This window comes from Salvelinus fontinalis, chromosome 13 (assembly GCF_029448725.1).
Source record: "Salvelinus fontinalis isolate EN_2023a chromosome 13, ASM2944872v1, whole genome shotgun sequence".
Taxonomy (NCBI): Eukaryota; Metazoa; Chordata; class Actinopteri; order Salmoniformes; family Salmonidae; genus Salvelinus; species Salvelinus fontinalis.
The window spans coordinates 53787005-53803737 of record NC_074677.1 but is presented as its reverse complement, the minus strand read 5'-3'; the positions used below and the strand labels follow the sequence as shown (position 1 = coordinate 53803737).

General features: G+C 44.8%; 1 protein-coding gene and 1 non-coding gene across 3 annotated transcripts; one reads left to right on the top strand and one right to left on the bottom strand.

Annotated features, from left to right (window-relative positions):
* Positions 1 to 122: 122 nt before the first annotated feature.
* On the bottom strand, positions 123 to 16592 carry LOC129869039 (bromodomain-containing protein 8-like). 2 transcript variants are annotated; one of them, XM_055943492.1, is made up of 20 exons: positions 16385 to 16592; positions 15646 to 15742; positions 15346 to 15415; positions 13980 to 14029; positions 13643 to 13765; positions 13430 to 13510; positions 13275 to 13339; positions 12733 to 12875; positions 12313 to 12504; positions 12066 to 12153; positions 11696 to 11842; positions 11288 to 11421; positions 10502 to 10970; positions 10341 to 10378; positions 9343 to 9572; positions 9124 to 9216; positions 8946 to 9014; positions 8553 to 8835; positions 5143 to 5187; positions 123 to 4492 (listed from the first exon to the last, which is right to left on the bottom strand). In XM_055943492.1, the coding sequence occupies exons 1-20, from the start codon at positions 16401 to 16403 to the stop codon at positions 4433 to 4435; spliced, it is 2496 nt and encodes an 831-aa protein (XP_055799467.1). In that variant the 5' UTR covers positions 16404 to 16592; the 3' UTR covers positions 123 to 4432. The 2 variants fall into 2 exon arrangements, with proteins under 2 accessions (XP_055799467.1, XP_055799468.1); XM_055943493.1 differs by lacking the exon at positions 5143 to 5187.
* Positions 16593 to 16626: 34 nt separating this feature from the next.
* On the top strand, positions 16627 to 16699 carry trnaa-agc (transfer RNA alanine (anticodon AGC)). The gene has a single exon. It is a non-coding gene; the product is annotated as a tRNA-Ala (tRNA).
* Positions 16700 to 16733: the final 34 nt, after the last annotated feature.

The following is a 16733-nucleotide window of genomic DNA, read 5'->3' as shown; positions in this document are numbered from 1 at the left end:
CCAAATACATTTAAACTCAGTTTTTCACAATTCCTGACATTTTAATCCTAGTAAAAATTCCCTGTTTTAGGTCAGTTGGGATCACCACTTTATTTTAAGAATGTGAAATGTCAGAATAATAGTTGAGTGATTTATTTCGGCTTTTATTTCTTTCATCACATTCCCAGTGGGTCAGAAGTTTACATACACTCAATTAGTATTTGGTAGCATTGCCTTTAAATTGTTTAACTTGGGTCAAATGTTTTGGGTAGCCTTCCACAAGCTTAGCACAATAAGTTGGGTGAATTTTGGCCCATTCCTCCTGACAGAGCTGGTGTAACTGAGTCAGGTTTGTAGACCTCCTTGCTCGCACACGCTTTTTCAGTTCTGCCCACAAATTTTCTATAGGATTGAGGTCAGGGCTTTGTGATGGCCACTCCAATACCTTGACTTGGTTGTCCTTTAGCCATTTTGACACAACTTTGGAAGTATGCTTTGGGTCATTGTCCATTTGGAAGACTCATTTGCGACCAAGCTTTAACTTCCTGACTGATGTCTTGAGATGTTGCTTCAATATATCCACATCATTTTGCTTCCTCAAGTCCGACTCCCATTTATTTTGTGAAGTGCACCAGTCCCTCCTGCAGCAAAGCACCCCCAAAACATGACGCTGCCACCCCCGTGCTTCATGGTTGGGATGGTGTTCTTCGGCTTGCAAGCATCCCCCTTTTTCCTCCAAACATAACGATGGTCATTATGGCCATCGTTATTTTTGTTTCATCAGACCAGAGGACATTTCTCCAAAAGTAAGATCTTATATGTATATACACACACACACACACACTCAGCAAAAAAAGAAACATCCCTTAAGGACCCTGTCTTTCAAAGATCATTTGTAAAAATCCAAATAACTTCACAGATCTTCATTGTAAAGGGTTCACACACTGTTTCCCATGCATGTTCAATGAACCATAAACAATTAATGAACATGCACCTGTGGAACGGTCGTTAAGACACTAACAGCTTACAGACGGTAGGCAATTAAGTTCACAAGGTGTGAATGGAGGACCACCAGATCAAGACCCTGTCATGGCCAGTCCGATCTCCAGACCTGAACCCCATTGAAAACCTCTGGAATGTGATCAAGAGGAAGATGGTTAAAAGCCATAAAACAAAGCCAAGCTGCTTTTTGCGCCAGGAGTGGCATAAAGTCACACAACATCAATGTGAAAGACTGGTGGAGAGCATGCTAAGACGCATGAAAGCTGTGATTGAAAATCAGGGTTATTCCACCAAATAATGATTTCTGAACTCTTCCTAAGTTAAAACATTAATATTGTGTTGTTTAAAAATAAATATTAACTTATTTTCTTCGCATTATTCGAGGTCTGACAACACCATCTTTTTTGTTATTTTGACCAGTAATTTTATGCAAATAAATGCTCTAAATTACAATATTTTATTTGGAATTGGGAGAAAATGTCAGTTTATAGAATAAAACAAAAATGTTCATTTTACCCAAACACATACCTATAAATAGTATGTGTTTGCAGTGGTCTCTTAATTATATATATTTACCTTTATTTTTGATTAGGCAAGTCAGTTAAGAACAAATTCTTATTTACAACAACAGTCTAGGAACAGTGGGTTAACTCCCTTGCTCAGGGGCAAAACGACAGATTTTTACTTTGTCAGCTCAGGGATTCGATCTAGCAACCTTTCGGTTACTAGCCCAACGCTCTAACCACTCGGCTACCTGCCGCCCACTAATATATATTAGTGTACCAGTCAAAAGTTTGGCCACCTACTCATTCTATGGTTTTTCTTTATTTTTAATATTTTTACTATGAAAATAAACAAAGTTGACAGTGAGAGGACATTTCTTTTTTTGAGTTAGTACCAGTCAAAAGTACAGACACGCCTACTCGTTCAAGGGTTTTTCTTTATTTTTAATATTTTCTACATTGTAGAATAATAGTGAAGACATCAACACTATGAAATAACACATATGGAATCATGTAGTAACCAAAAAATTATTAAACAAATCAAAATATATTTATATTCGAGATTCTTCAAAGTAGCCACCCTTTGCCTTAATGACAGCAGTACGGACATTGCCTCCTTGCATCATGTCTAAGGCACGTTCACGCAGATAAGCAGGGACCCTGGGCATCTTTCTTTTGGTGTTTTTCAGAGTGCATAGAAAGGCCTCTTTAGTGTCTTAGGTTTTCATAACTGTGACCTTAATTGCCTACCGTCTGTAAGTTGTTCGTGTCTTAACGACCGTTGCACAGGTGCATGTTCATTAATTGTTTATGGTTCATTGAACAAGCATGGGAAACAGTGTTTAAACCCTTTGCAATGAAGATCTGTGAAGTTATTTGGATTTTTACTAATTATCTTTGACAGGGTCCTGAAAAAGAGACATTTCTGTTTTTGCTGAGTTTATATATATATATATATATATATATATATATATATATACACACACAGTCCATTTGGAAAGTATTCAGACCCCCTTGCCTTTTTACAAATGTTACGTTACAAACTTATTCTAAAATGTATTAAACTACCCACAATACCCCATAATGACAAAGGGAAAACAGGTTTTTAGAAATTTATTCAAAATATTTAATGCAAATTTATTGAAAATAAAAAACAAATACCTTATTTACCCTTTCCTATGAGACTCAAAATTGAGCTCAGGTGCATCCTGTTTCCATTGATCATCCTTAAGATGTTTCTACAACTTGGAGTCCACCTGTGGTAAATTCAATTGATTAGACTATATAAAGGTCCCACAGTTGACAGTGCAAGTCAGAGCAACAACCAAGCCATGAGGTCGAAGCAATTGTCCATAGAGCTCCAAGAGAGGATTGTGTCGAGGCACAGATCTGGGGAAAGGTACCAACACATGTCTGCAGCATTGAAGGTCCCCAAGAACACAGAGGCCTCCATCATTCTTAAATGGAAGAAGTTTGGAACCACCAAGCCTCTTCCTAGAGCTGGCCAAACTGAGCAATCGGGGAAGGGCCTTGGTCAGGGAGGTGACCAAGAACCCAATGGTCACTCCGACAGAGCTCCAGAGTTCCTCTGGGGAGATGGGAGAACCTTCCAGAAGGACAATCATCTATGCAGCACTCCACCAATCAGGCCTTTATGATGAGAGTGGCCAGACGGAAGCTACTCCTCATTAAAAAGGCACATGACAGCCCAGTTGGAGTTTGCCGAAAGGCACCTAAAAGGACTCTCAGACCATGAGAACAAGATTCTCTGGTCTGATGAAACCAAGATTGAACTCTTTGGCCTGAATGTCAAGCGTCACGTATGGAGGAAACCAGGCACCATCCCTACGGTGAAGCATGGTGGTGGCAGCATCATGCTGTTGGGGTGTTTTTCAGCGGCAGGGACTGGATCGGATCAGGATCGAGGGAAAGATTAACGAAGCAAAGTACAGAGAGAGTCTTGATTAAAACCTGCTCCAGAGCGCTTAGGACCTCAGACTGAGGCGAAGGTTCACATTCCAACAGGATAACGACCCTAAGCACCCAGCCAAGATAATGCTCAAATGGCATTAGGACAAGTCTCTGAATGACCTTGAGTGGCCCAGCCAGAGCCCAGACTTAAACTCGATCGAACATCTCTGGAGACCTGAAAATAGCTGTGCAGCCACTCTGGGGTCTGAATACTTTACGAATGCACTGTATATACTGGTGTTACACCCGAGCTTATGGCGGGATTTGGTTAAAATCACACGCTGTCGACAATGTGCCCATTTTCGATTGAGCCGACATGCAGCATTTACCATAAATGCCATCTCCACGAACTTGGGAACATTGCCTTTAAACAGCGCATTGTCGACAATGCTCAGACGGATTGCCTTAGAGTCCAAGCCTTAGTCCCTTTTGTTGGATTTCTTTAAAACAAAAATCACACACTAACTGGTTTGCTAAGTTGGGGGACCACAATCTTGCAACAAATATTTATTATTTTGAAACATTCATTGCCTTTAAAAAAGGCACCATATGTACACAAAGGGGCATGCCTGTTCAATACTATACAAAAGGACTTCAACTCATGAAACACATACACAATGCAAGGTATTTCAGTTTTGTGTTGACCGACACATACAGTACGACCCTAGTCATCTCATTCAGTCAACTGTTCCTCACTCTGTTTATCTACGTCACAATGCCTTGCTCAGTTTAAGAGGGGACTCGATTCAGGAGGTGGAGTGTGTGTTTCTCAGTGCTGGGGTTGCGTTTACTCTAAGCTGCAATTCAGGAACTGCATTGCTCTCTCAGCCAGACATACCATGTCCAGTTGAAGTGAGAGGACATGAAACGACATTGACCCAGACTTCGTTACCTTCATCAACTGGGACATGACCATGGATAGAGGATACCAATCAGTTGTACTCCATCCAGAGTCATCTGCAGGTGCTCCCTGCGACTCATTTCTTCATCTTCAGGTCAGCTTCTATGGCACAACGGCGCCCCCTGGTGCCCCCATCCTGTAGAAGCACAGAGAGGAGACGGGTTAACTCTGGTCCAAAGCCATCAACCTAGACAACACCGGACAGACCTCATATTTAGTGTTTGTTTGAACATGATAGGAAACATGGCTCAACATTTTGATTCAATGCAACTTGCAAACGCATGTGTCAATTAGCTTGTGTGCATGAAAGTTAGCGATCCAATTTGTGTTTCTTTGCCTGCATGTGTTTTTAGGAGCGTATGTGTGTGAGAGAAAGAAAGAGGGCGAGAAAGAGAGGACATTTAAGAAAGAGAATACTATAGAGCAGGGGTATTCAATTTGCCTGTCTACCCATCCGCATCGCTCCGGCCAAACGCCACTCCCACTAACGTTTCTTCTCCATGATGAGTCTGGATTTGCTTCTCGAATGAAAACACATTCTGACCGCTTTGATTGGTCCCCAGAAACCGATGGGGCTAGGCCAGAGCTGGCCTACACGAATCACGTCATTTTTGACGACAGCACAAACAACTTCCAGGATAGCAGGTTCCGCATGGAGCGATCGATAGAGCAACGGAATCAAATTCAGGATGAGTCGTCAGGCAAGTATTCAATCTGAATTGGGGCCAGAATGCAAATACCCCAGCTGTAGTCTTGCAGCTCATAACCTGCAGACTGGGTACTTACAAAGAGAGAGAGAAGGAAGGCAGGAGAAGCCATGGGGACACTGTCCTGTGAGAGGACAGAGGATAGTCAGAGAGAGGGAACAAAGACACACAGAACAAGGAAAGAAGAGGAGTAGTGGAGCATACACAGTGACGACACAGTGACGACACACTCCAAAAGAAAAGAGAACTGCATTAAAAAAAAAGAAGATAGACCCCCCTCCAAAAAGATGGAGAAATGAGGTGCATCATATACAGAAAAACATGGAGGGTATAAAATAAGTGAACACCACTACTCATGGACATTATAAATACTGTATTGAATATAAACCTGTGGGAACGCATACTGAAGCAGGACCCATCTTCTCACAGGAGTGGTCCAAGAACTGACCCAACTCCTTTACTTAAACGCAGGTGGGTGACCAATTCCTCACTTGGATTGTGACCATATCGTTGGAGCCTTTTTTGTGATTAACTAAATATAAGCGTTCCATCTTAAAACTTGAGCTCCAAAATGCAACAACAAGTACCAAGTGACTTTTGGCCAAATATGAAATTCTGTAGCATTGCAGATACTTATATAGTTGTAGTTTCAAAATACTATAATATAATACTCTTAGCAAAAATATGTATCTTTCATTTACAATCTGTAGAAACTACGAGAATAGAAAGGTTCAGAACTTTTGTGAAACATCAGTGGAAAATATGTGGCAGCTAGAAATCAAAACTGGATGAGACAGAGATAGATGGGAGGGGTTGGGGGTAGCTAAATCTAAATATATGTTATATTTGCGATTCTCCAAAGTAGCCAACCTTTGCCTTGATGACAACTTTGTACACTCTTGGCATTCTCTCAACCAACCAGATTCATGAGGTAGTCACCTGGAATGCATTTCAATTAACAGGTGTGCCTTGTTAAAAGTTAATTTGGGGAATTTCTTTCCTTCTTTATGCACTTGAACCAATCAGTTGTGTTGTGACAAGGTAGGGTTGGCATACAGAAGATTTACCAAATTGGTCTAAGACCAAGTCCATAAGACCAAGAACAGCTCTAATAAGCAAAGAGAAACAACAGTCCATCATTACTTTAAGACATGAAGGCCAGTCAATGTGGAACATTTCAAGAACTTTGAAAGTTTCTTCAAGTGTATTTGTAAAAACCATCAAGCTCTATGATGAAACTGGCTCTCATGAAGACAGCCACAGAAAAGGAAGACCCCGAGTTACCTCTGCTGCAGAGGATACGTTCATTTGAGTTACCAACCTCAGACTGGAGCCCAAATAAATGCTTCACAGAGTTCAAGTAACAGACACATCTCAACATCAACTGTTCAGAGGAGACTGCGTGAACCAGGCCGTCATGGTCGAATTGCTGCAAAGAAACCACTACTAAAGGACACTGATAGAAATAAGAGACTTGATTTGGCCAAGAAACACAAGCAATGGACATTAGACTGGTGGAAATCTGTCCTTTGGTCTGATGAGTCCAAATTTGAGATTCTTGGTTCCAACCGCCGTGTCTTTGTGAGACGCCGAGTAGGTGAACGGATGATCTCCGCATGTGTGGTTCCCACCGTGAAGCATGGAAGAGGAGGTGTTATGGTGTGGGGGCGCTTTGCTGGTGACACTGTCTGGGATTTATTTAGAATTCAAGGCACACTTAACCAGCATGGCTACCACAGCATTTTGCAGCGATACGCCATCCCATCTGGTTTGCGCTTAGTGGAACTATAATTTGTTTCTCAACAGGACAATGACCCAACACACCTCCAGGCTGTGTAAAGGCTATTTGACCAAGAATGGGAGTGATGGAGTGCTGCATCAGATGACTTGGCCTCCACAATCACCCAACCTCAATCCAATTAAGATGGTTTGGGATGAGTTGGACCGCAGAGTGAAGGAAAAGCAGCCAACAAGTGCTCAGCATATGTGGGAACTCCTTCAAGAATGTTGGAAAAGCATTCCAGGTGAAGCTGGTTGAGAAAATGCCAATAGTGTGCAAAGCTGTCATCAAGGCAAAGGGTGTCTACTTCGAAGAATCTCAAATATAAATATATTTTTTTGTTTAACACTTTTTTGGTTACTACATGATTCCATATGTCTCATTTCATAGTTTTGATGTCTTCCCTATTTTTCTTTATTTTCAATAAAGAAAAACCTTTGAATGAGTAGGTGTGTCCAAACTTCTGACTGGTACTGTATTTTGTTTAAACATAAAGGGGATTGGAAATGATGCAGACAATTACACTGATAGAAGCCACAATATTAAAGCTGACCCACCCCTAAAAAATATATTTAAAAAAATACTATAATACAAATTGGATTTGCCCTACTAAATCCCAAATAACTAATTCTACCCCCCCCCCACCCCTAAACCTTGACCCTCTCTCCTGCTTTGATACTATCTACCAGCCAGAGACACTGGAGGAACACAAGGTCGGAGCGCTGCCATGGCTATGTCTTTACACACATTGATGCACTGAAGTGGGGTACACACACACACGACAGACACAAACACAGATCAATGAAGCTAACAAAAAGCTAACACACACACAAGCGTAGACACAGAGGCAGTGAAAAGATGAAGGATGAGAAAGAAAATATCAGTATGAGTGTGTGTGTATCAGATTGACAGTTGAGCGAGTTGAGAGAAATTTAACCAGATTACAAATGCATAGCCTTACCTAAACTTTCACCAGTATCCCTGACATTGATTGGTAATGTACTGGTTCTGATCTTGTATACAGTGTATTTTCTGGTGTGTATTTATTTTACATGACTCTCAACTGCATGTTGAGGAAGAGCTTGCAAAGCAAGCATTTCACTCCCCTGTTAACACCTGCTGTATCCTGTGCACGTGACAAATCAACTTTGATTTGATTTCAACTGCGTGGACTCGCAGGGATCTCTGTCTCGCGTTGTCCCTATATCTGCACAGGTATGGGTGCAGTGCATGCGTCGGACTATTTTGTGTTCTTGTCTGTAATGCAATTCAACAGCATTAGCAGTATTATCAGAGGGAGTCAGGTTCCTATCTACTTTCATGAGTTTATCACCATCTAAGCCCATGAAGCCCACCCACAGTATGGCCTCCATCGATGGCAACTCAGAATGGAGACGAGAGAAGGATGTCAGTGGGGAAATGGATAAAATGAACACCGAAGCACATGATCATGCATTAGGAAAACACCATGACTGACATACATGGCGCCCTCCTATAAAATCTAGGAATGTGTTCAGCTGCCTTCCAAAAGGTTAGAGACTTGTGTCCTCTCCTTTCCTCTGCAGTTAAACAGATCCCTAACCTGTCTCTTCTTGCATCCCCAAATCCTCACTTTCCTTTCCTCTCCTCGACACTCCATTCCCAATACTCTCTCCTCCTATTCCCATCTAAAGACCCTCCATCCCGTGCGGTCCCACTGAGAGGAGCACCTTGTCCGAGGGGTCCTGCTTGCGGGTGCTCTCTCGGCCCCTCAGGCTCTTGGCGCTGACGCCCGACTCGGAGGTCTGCATGATGAGCTGTGTGGCCAGGAACTGCTGGATCTGTTCCAGGACGTCCCTCTGCATCTCCAGGGCCATGTGGAACACGTCGTGGTCACAGCTGTTGTACATCACCGCGTTCTGGAACATCAGCATGATGTCCCGCTGGAACTCTGCCGTGGTGCGGATCAGACCGGTCTCAATGTTCTTCTTAATGGTGGACAGGTCCATGGGCCTGGGGCGGAGGAGAACGGAGGGGGTCAGAGTGTCCAACAGATCCACTAAGTGGGGCGACCAAGCCAGCAGAGAAAGCGCCTGTCCCCTGTGTCAGTGGTCAGTGCTTACCTGTGCACAATACTGTGATACCCCGGGGCAATGTCATCAGTCACAGGCTGCAGGAACACATTAGCATACCTGCGCCAGGAAAACAGCAAGGGCATCACTTTCAAAAGCTAAAATGAGAGGCAGGCTGCATGGTGCATGGTCCTGCTGTAGACCTGGGTTCCATGAGCGAGCTTGTTACCTGTGATTGGCGGCTGCTCGCCATACCAGCATGATGGCTTTCCTCCAGATCTTCTGAGCCTGCATGGCCTCCTGGTCCTCACTGCACATCGAACTGCATAGACCAAGAAAAGGAAGAAGGCGTTTTGACATGATATAGACATGCTTGGTGGTGTGTGTGTGTGTGTGTGTGTGTGTGTGTGTGTGTGTGTGTGTGTGTGTGTGTGTGAGAGAGACTCACAACTGGGAGGAGGCAGGGCTGCTGGGGATAGAGTCTGCAGTGGTGTGCAGCTGCAGAGAGGAGGAGGCTGTGTGCAGACTATAGCTGTCCTCACTCTCACTGGCTGGGGGCTCCAGCTCCGTCTCCCCTTCTGCCTCAGACAGGTAGGCCTCCTCATCCCCCCCATCCAGGCCCTCTTTAGTCTCTGAGGCACTCCTCTCCTCTCCGTCGCTCACCCCCTCCTCTTCCTCCTTCACACGCAACACGGGTACAGAGAGATGGGGACAGAGACTGTGTTAGATACCTACAGTAGAAAAGAGGAGGATTCTTTGTCCTCCTAATATTGAGCAAATTCCACTCATCAGAGTATCTCACACAGGCTTTGAAAAAGGACCTGCTAGTCTTACGAGTTCATACTTCCTCTTCCAATTATAATGTGTGGGAGGTCAAATTAACGAAAAACTATCTACCAAATCAATTCATTTGAAAATGTTGATTACTTCTTCTTGTCATTACCACTCACCTGATAATTCACCTTTTACTCCTGTTGCACCCTCTACAACCACTGTGATTATTATTTGACCCTGCTGGTCATCTATGAACATCTTGAAGAACAATCTAGCCTTAATGGCCACGTACTGTTATAATCTCCACCCGGCACAGCCAGAAGAGGACTGGCCACCCCTCAGAGCCTGGTTCCTCTAGGTTTCTTCCTAGGTTCCTGCCTTTCTAGAGAGTTTTTCCTAGCCACCGTGCTTCTACGTCTGCATTGCTTGCTGTTTGGGGTTTTAGGCTGGGTTTCTGTATAAGCACTTAGTGGCATCTGCTGATGTAAAAAGGGCTTTATAAATGAATGTGACTGATAATAAGACAGGACCTTTTTTTGTTAACTTATGATGGGGTTTCCCTGGGTTGCCTGGGTGGGGGTCCCTTGGCAAGAAAAGGTTGAAGAGCCCTGTTCGAACAAAAGGAAAACAGGTCTCAGCACAAGTCTGTTCTCTCTTCAGTGGGACGTGTACCTTGGAGTGTTCTCTTGTCATGGGGCCACCCTCAGAGTCTGAGGGGAAAAGTGAAAAGAGAGAGAGAGAAACAGGCAGTCATGCTAAGAACATAACAGGTTGATTTTGGCATCTTGTATGGCTGTCAGTTTGATGTGCCGGGGCTATGAGTGTGTCTATACCTGCGTGTGGTGTGTTAGCTCCTTGCTGCGTCCACTCTTCACTCTCACACTTGATGGTGGCATGGGGAGAGACAGGGCTTCCCTCCCCATCGGCCCCGCCCATGACCCCATGCTGCAGACGAGCGCCAATAGGCTGGCTGTGCTCCAGCATCATAGACGAGCAGGAGGGAGGAAGGCCACTGATGCCCAGGGGGTGTGTGTACCCTGAGGTACAGATGTCCTGGCTGTCACATGCAGAGGCCCCACCCCGTATCTCCAGTCTCTCCCTCTTCACCTCCAGACTGCCGTGGATGGAGGAGGAGTAGGAGGAGGCTTGTGGGGCCCGTGTGGGGGCGGCAGGGTTACACTCAGGGGGCTTGAAGGGCCCGGGCTCCCAGGGGGGGCCAGACAGGGCGTGGCCAGTCTCCTCACACAGGGACAGAGCGGCCTCCACTGCAGCCGCATCCAGAGCCTCTGCATTCTCATCACCCTATAGGGTGAGAGGTTAGAGCCTGTCACTTCATTTTGACATTTTTTGTCATTTAGCAGGAGCAATTTGGTTTAAATGCTTTGCTCAAGGGAACATAAACAGATTTTTCACCAAGTCTGCTCTGGGATTCGAACCAGCGACCTTTCGGTTTCTGACCCAATGCACTTAAAACGCTAGGCTACCAGCACAACTTCAGAACACCTCAGAAAGACCTATTATGTAGTTATTATTAGAGAGAAGGCTGATATAACTATGGCTTTATAGGCAGAACAGGTATCCATCAACGTTTTTAGGTGCGTGAGGCGGAAGACGAGCACCTTATCCTCAATGATGGCGATGATGTCCCCCACTGTCTCCAGGTCCAATTCATCTCCCATGTAGGGCACCGTCACTAGGCCCTCTTCTGTCCCCTCCCCTGGGCCAGGCTGGGAGGCCTCCACCTCATCCCTGCCTATATACAGACACACACATATATAGGTAGTATTAACAGCCTTATAATATGATTCATATTTAATCTCCGTGTAAAGACAACAGATGGAGGACATGATCATGGTGACAGGCTTCACGTTCATGTCGGAGGAGATGAGATGGAATGAGATGCCATGTACAGTAGTGTGACGGTCAGATGAAAAGACACAGAAAAGATGCTGGGGAGGAAGTGACGAGAAAAGAAGGAAGAGGTTCTGTATAAAAGCAGAGAGAGGGAGGGAGGGAACGGGAGAGACCTGTGTGTAGTGAGGCGGGGGAGTCCATAGTGGGGGGTGCAGCAGCAGTGAGAAGGGCACTGGAGGAGTCTGTGCTGCTGGCCAAGGAGCCCAGCGGAGCTGAGAACTGAGGCCCAGCCTCCAGCAGACGAGAGAGTGTAGGGGCACCTAGCGCACACGGACACACACACACACGCACACGCACAGCGCACAGAGCCTTGATCTATAATCACAAATGCCACGCTAAGCAATACAACATTTGTACTATTTGACTACCTAAGTTTAGCAAACGCATACATGGACAGGTACACATCTGCAAACATTCTAGAAGCAAGCTTTTTGCTGGGTGTTTATGCAAAAGCACAAGTGTGAGTGTGTGTTGTGTGTGTACCTGTTGCTAGACAGCCAGGGAGAATGGAGCCTGTGAGCTGTAGGTCATGTGCTATTGTCATATTACCAGGCAGGTCACCATCTCCAACCTATAAGACAAACACATCACTCTGTAACTGCAACAGGAGTCATCTGACGACGAGTCTGAGATGTTGAAACGGCTATGGGTCGTTACATGTGGATGTTTTTAAATAGTATGGAAGTGAACAATCCCTATGGCATAATATAGTGTTTCCTCTCGGACATACCAGTCTGGGGCTTGTGGGTATGAAACTGCCTTTCTTCAGTAGCTCAGAGAGGAGAGGGGATGGTGGTGGCGTGGCTTTCTGGCCCAAGAGCTTCTTTTGTGGGGAGTCATCCAGAAGAGTGCCCAGGCCTGACTCTGCACCAACCAGCCCACAGGCTTCAGTCAGGTGCATGAACCCTGCTGCTTCTGGGGCCTACGGAGAGGAGGGGGGAAATGAAGTTGGGAAACAGGAAAAGGAGGGATATAACATGCAAGGGAATAGGGCAGGCAGACCGAAGAAAATGCATTTTGTGTAGCATGTGGCAGCACATCAAATCGACAATGACAAATTGACAAAAACAGAATGTTTTTACTGAACTCCAATCATCTCTCTACCTGCCCCTGCCCCTGCCCCGTTCCCCTGTAGCTGACAGGGACTCACAGTCACTGAGGTGCTGGGGTCCTCGGGTGTGCTCTGGGGTGTGTCCCCTTGGCAGAACTCGAGGCTTGGCGAGCCGCACCCCGGGGGAGAGCGCACGGTCACACTGGGCACTCTTTTAGGGGTGTTCTTCACCGCCTGTCTGGCTGGAAGGGGGGTGGGGCGTCGGGGTGAGACTGTTCTTAGTTTGACCAATCACACTACAGTTGATCCACTAATTACTTTGACCAGCGTTTGTGGCTGTGTACACATCTATCTCAGCCTGAGACATACTTTCTGATAGAGCTCCTCATCCAAACCCCGTGGCATGATTTTTATTTCAACATCCCCTGTGGGTTTATTGAATCATTCAAGAAACAGAAAACGCATCTGAATCAACCTGTATACTGCCTGGTATATTGAGTTCTACAAGGTCTGGAATAAGACGGATATAAAGGGGTGACCAAGGAGCAATAGCAGGAAATACTGTTATATTTACTGAGCAGATAAAGAAAAGCTACAGGCAAAAGCAGCTGGTGGTGTGCATGAAGTGGGTTATCTTTTACCTAGATAGGCTGTCTCTATGGCCTTTCTTTTCACGTCTGCCTCGTCCTGTTCCTGTTTCTCCTTCCTGACAGGAACAGAAAGTCATTTTCCCCCCAGAAAAACACAAATAGATACAGGTAATTAGATACAGAAATAGGAACAGAAAGTCTCATACTGCACAATCTCTCCCGATAGCTCCTCAAGTTTGGAGTCCAGGTGTCCGGCTTGGATCAGCTCTGCCTCTTTCTTCAGCTTCCTGTGAATGCAGCAGACCAACAGTTTACATCAGCTTTGGGTCAATAAAGCGGCAGCAAAGATCTACTGAAGGCCGTGGGTCTCTTGAATAGATAGTCCCACCTCTATCAGAGATAGCACAAAGCCTGTGTACCTGTGCTTCTCCTGTGTGTCTTTGATCAAGCGCTTCAGCTCCTCGATCCTCTCGGCCGTGAGCCTGCGGACGATCACGTCCTCCACCGTCTCCACCGCCTCACCTTTCTCGCCGCGCTTCCGTCTGGCGAGAGATACCCGTGTCATGAACATGAACCCATCCAGACAAGATCATGTCATCCATAAACCATTTGCCTGCCTCCTTCAGACTAACACGCTAGCCACACTATCCGTGTTCTCCAACCGCCTCTGGTCATAGGAAATGCAACAGCAGAACCATCACAGACCCAGTCGCACACAGGAAAAGACATCAACACAACAGTTACTGCTGTGCTCACTTTGGGGTCTCTGTCGTCTCCAGGAGTTCTGAGTACTGGGAGGCACAGTGCTAGATGAAAAAGAGAGCGATAGGGAGAGAGAAGAATAAGGCAGTTATTTCCTTGAATTCAACAGGCTGCATATACACTGAGTGTACAAAACATTAAGAACACCTTCCTAATATTGAGTTGCACCACCCCCTTTTGCCCTCAGAACAGACTCCATTTGTAGGGGCATGGACTATACAAGGTGTCGAAAGCGTTCCACAGGGATGCTGGCCCATATTGACAATGCTTCCCACAGTTGTGTCAAGTTGGCTAGATGTCCTTTGGGTGGTGGACGATTCTTGATGCACACGGGAAACTGTTGAGAGTAAAACACCCAGCAGCGTTGCAGTTCTTGACACAAACTGGTGCGCCTGGCACCTACTACCATACCCCATTCATAGGCACTTAAATATTTTGTCTTGCCCATTCACCCTCTGAAAGGCACACATACACAATCCATGTCTCAATTGCCTTTGGGCTTAAAAATCCTTCTTTAACCTGTCTCCTCCCATTCATCTACACTGATTGAAGTTGATTTAACAAGTGACATGAATAAGGGATCATAGCTTTCACCTGGATTTACCTGGTCAGTCTATGTCATGGAAAGAGCAGGTGTTCATAATGTTTTGTACACTCAGTTTGACAGTCCAGGGCAGTGGAAGAGGAAAATGAACATGGCTCGGGAAAGTATTTAATGCAAAGTACCAGTGTTTTCCCAAGGATTTTTTTCAGCAGCAGTGGCAAAGTTAGTGTGAGGGGGGCGGGGCTGTGGGTGTGACCATCAGCACCGTTTTAGAGGCCCTCCTCTTGGCAGCAGAGACAAAATGTTGCTGTTTTAAAGCTAATTTCCTGCAATTCTACATATTCTTCCATGGCTTATGCCATGTTCTTATGCTATCTGAGTGACTCAAAGATTATAATTAAATCAATGGGGGTCCCATGCCATCTTTTTCATTTTAGATTCTCCTCAACTGTCTAGTTTTTATTTTGATAATTGTTAGTTCTCAAAGATGATCTTGTTTAAAAACATATTGGTCAATTACATTTTCTACATACTTTATATCTGGTATTAGTTGTTCAACTTTACACTTAAAACATGTAACCATCCCAAAAATTATCACTTTTTTTTTTTTTTTTTTTTATGAATACAGCGGTGTGCTGTTGTTAAATGCATATAGGCGAAACGTTGAAGGACGCATGCCACCTATCTCACTCAATCAACCATTTCGGCAAGAGTCCATAAGGTTACTGCATTGTGGTCACCAAGGCTAATATGTTTTAGATGCTATCATCAGGTTCTTGTTTGTTCATGGCGTTCATCTATTGAAGCATAGCCTACCTTTTGTGAGAACCAGTCAGGGGGTCGTCCTGGCTCTGCAAATGGTTTGATGGCTCGACTGACAGACACCCTGTGGGTATGGATATCCTATAATTGCATCATCACAATTCCTGTTCGACTGACCAGTTCTATTCGAAAATCTTTCCTCACATAATCAATTGCCCGACAATTACCCTATTGCTTGTTTCCATTAATGGAAGTCTTACTCAGTGAAAGTTGGTGGCTGGCTAAGATTCGACTGGTCTGTCCCAAAAAATTATTACAGTAACATGATGTAGGTCGACAAGCGTGCTGCATTACCAGTTCTGGTCCCCACTCTTCATGACAGAGGTGGCCAAGCACAGCTTCTCCCTCACCGACCATGGCTCCGTTGGCCCCATGGCAAGCAACTTGTGTTCTGCAGATAAGGAGTGGATAGGGGGGGGACGCCCACTTATTAGTCAGGACAGGTAATATATATATTTTTTGACACATTTATGGTAGTCACATTATATTTTACAGCTCAGAATGTCCCAAGATCCTGCAAAACAAATCCCGTTGTGTTAACTAACAATTATGAAAGAAGACCTCAGACAAATAACTAAGAAGGTTAGGCCACACTGAATATGTACGGACGGGTGAAAATAAATGTTGCGCTAGCTAGAGCTAGCTACCACCTTGAGAGCAGTGTTACGAAATGCCCTACGAATATTTCAAAAGTCATGAAGCACCCATATCAACACCTTTCTAAGCGGACATATGAAACTACTAACTTCCGCACAAATACGCACAAGCACATACTAGCAATGTTTTGCTGGTGACTTACTACAGCTAACTAGCGAGCTTCTGCTAACTGGTCAGCTAACGAAGAGAAGAGTGAGCCATTCATTCAAAGCTCGTGCTAGCAGGGGTAGGCTAGTAAGAATTGACCGATCTGCAATGCCGTCTAACTTTAGATAAATTACATGACTATCGTGTGCAAACGGTTCATGAACACTTGGATGCCATGCATTAAAAAGCATATACAGTATCTAATTTGACAGCAGGCTCATTTACTCACTTCCAACCCCGCTCGCCATCTTCTGGTCATACAATTACTCCACCCACCCAATATGACTCAGTACAGTATAAGCCAAATTAGATCGTTCATATGAAAAAGGGAAATGTTAATTTTGCGCAGACTCACTGTGGCTGCCGCTGTGTAGAAGTAATAAGTACATTAACTGAACAATTGACATCACCATAGTGATGTGTTTGATAACTATTCGTTTATAAACTCATATGGTCCCGTACCGACACATCGGGGGATTAGCTCAAATGGTAGAGCGCTCGCTTAGCATGCGAGAGGTAGCGGGATCGATGCCCGCATCCTCCAATATTTTTGTGAATTAAAAAATGTCCACCTTGTA

Coding starts and splice junctions, on each gene's coding strand:
- LOC129869039 (XM_055943492.1), bottom strand. Junction 10,971..11,287: donor TCGCCATCATTGAGGATAAG/GTGCTCGTCTTC, acceptor CTCACCCTATAG/GGTGATGAGAATGCAGAGGC. Junction 9,217..9,342: donor AGCCCTGCCTCCTCCCAGTT/GTGAGTCTCTCT, acceptor TGGTCTATGCAG/TTCGATGTGCAGTGAGGACC.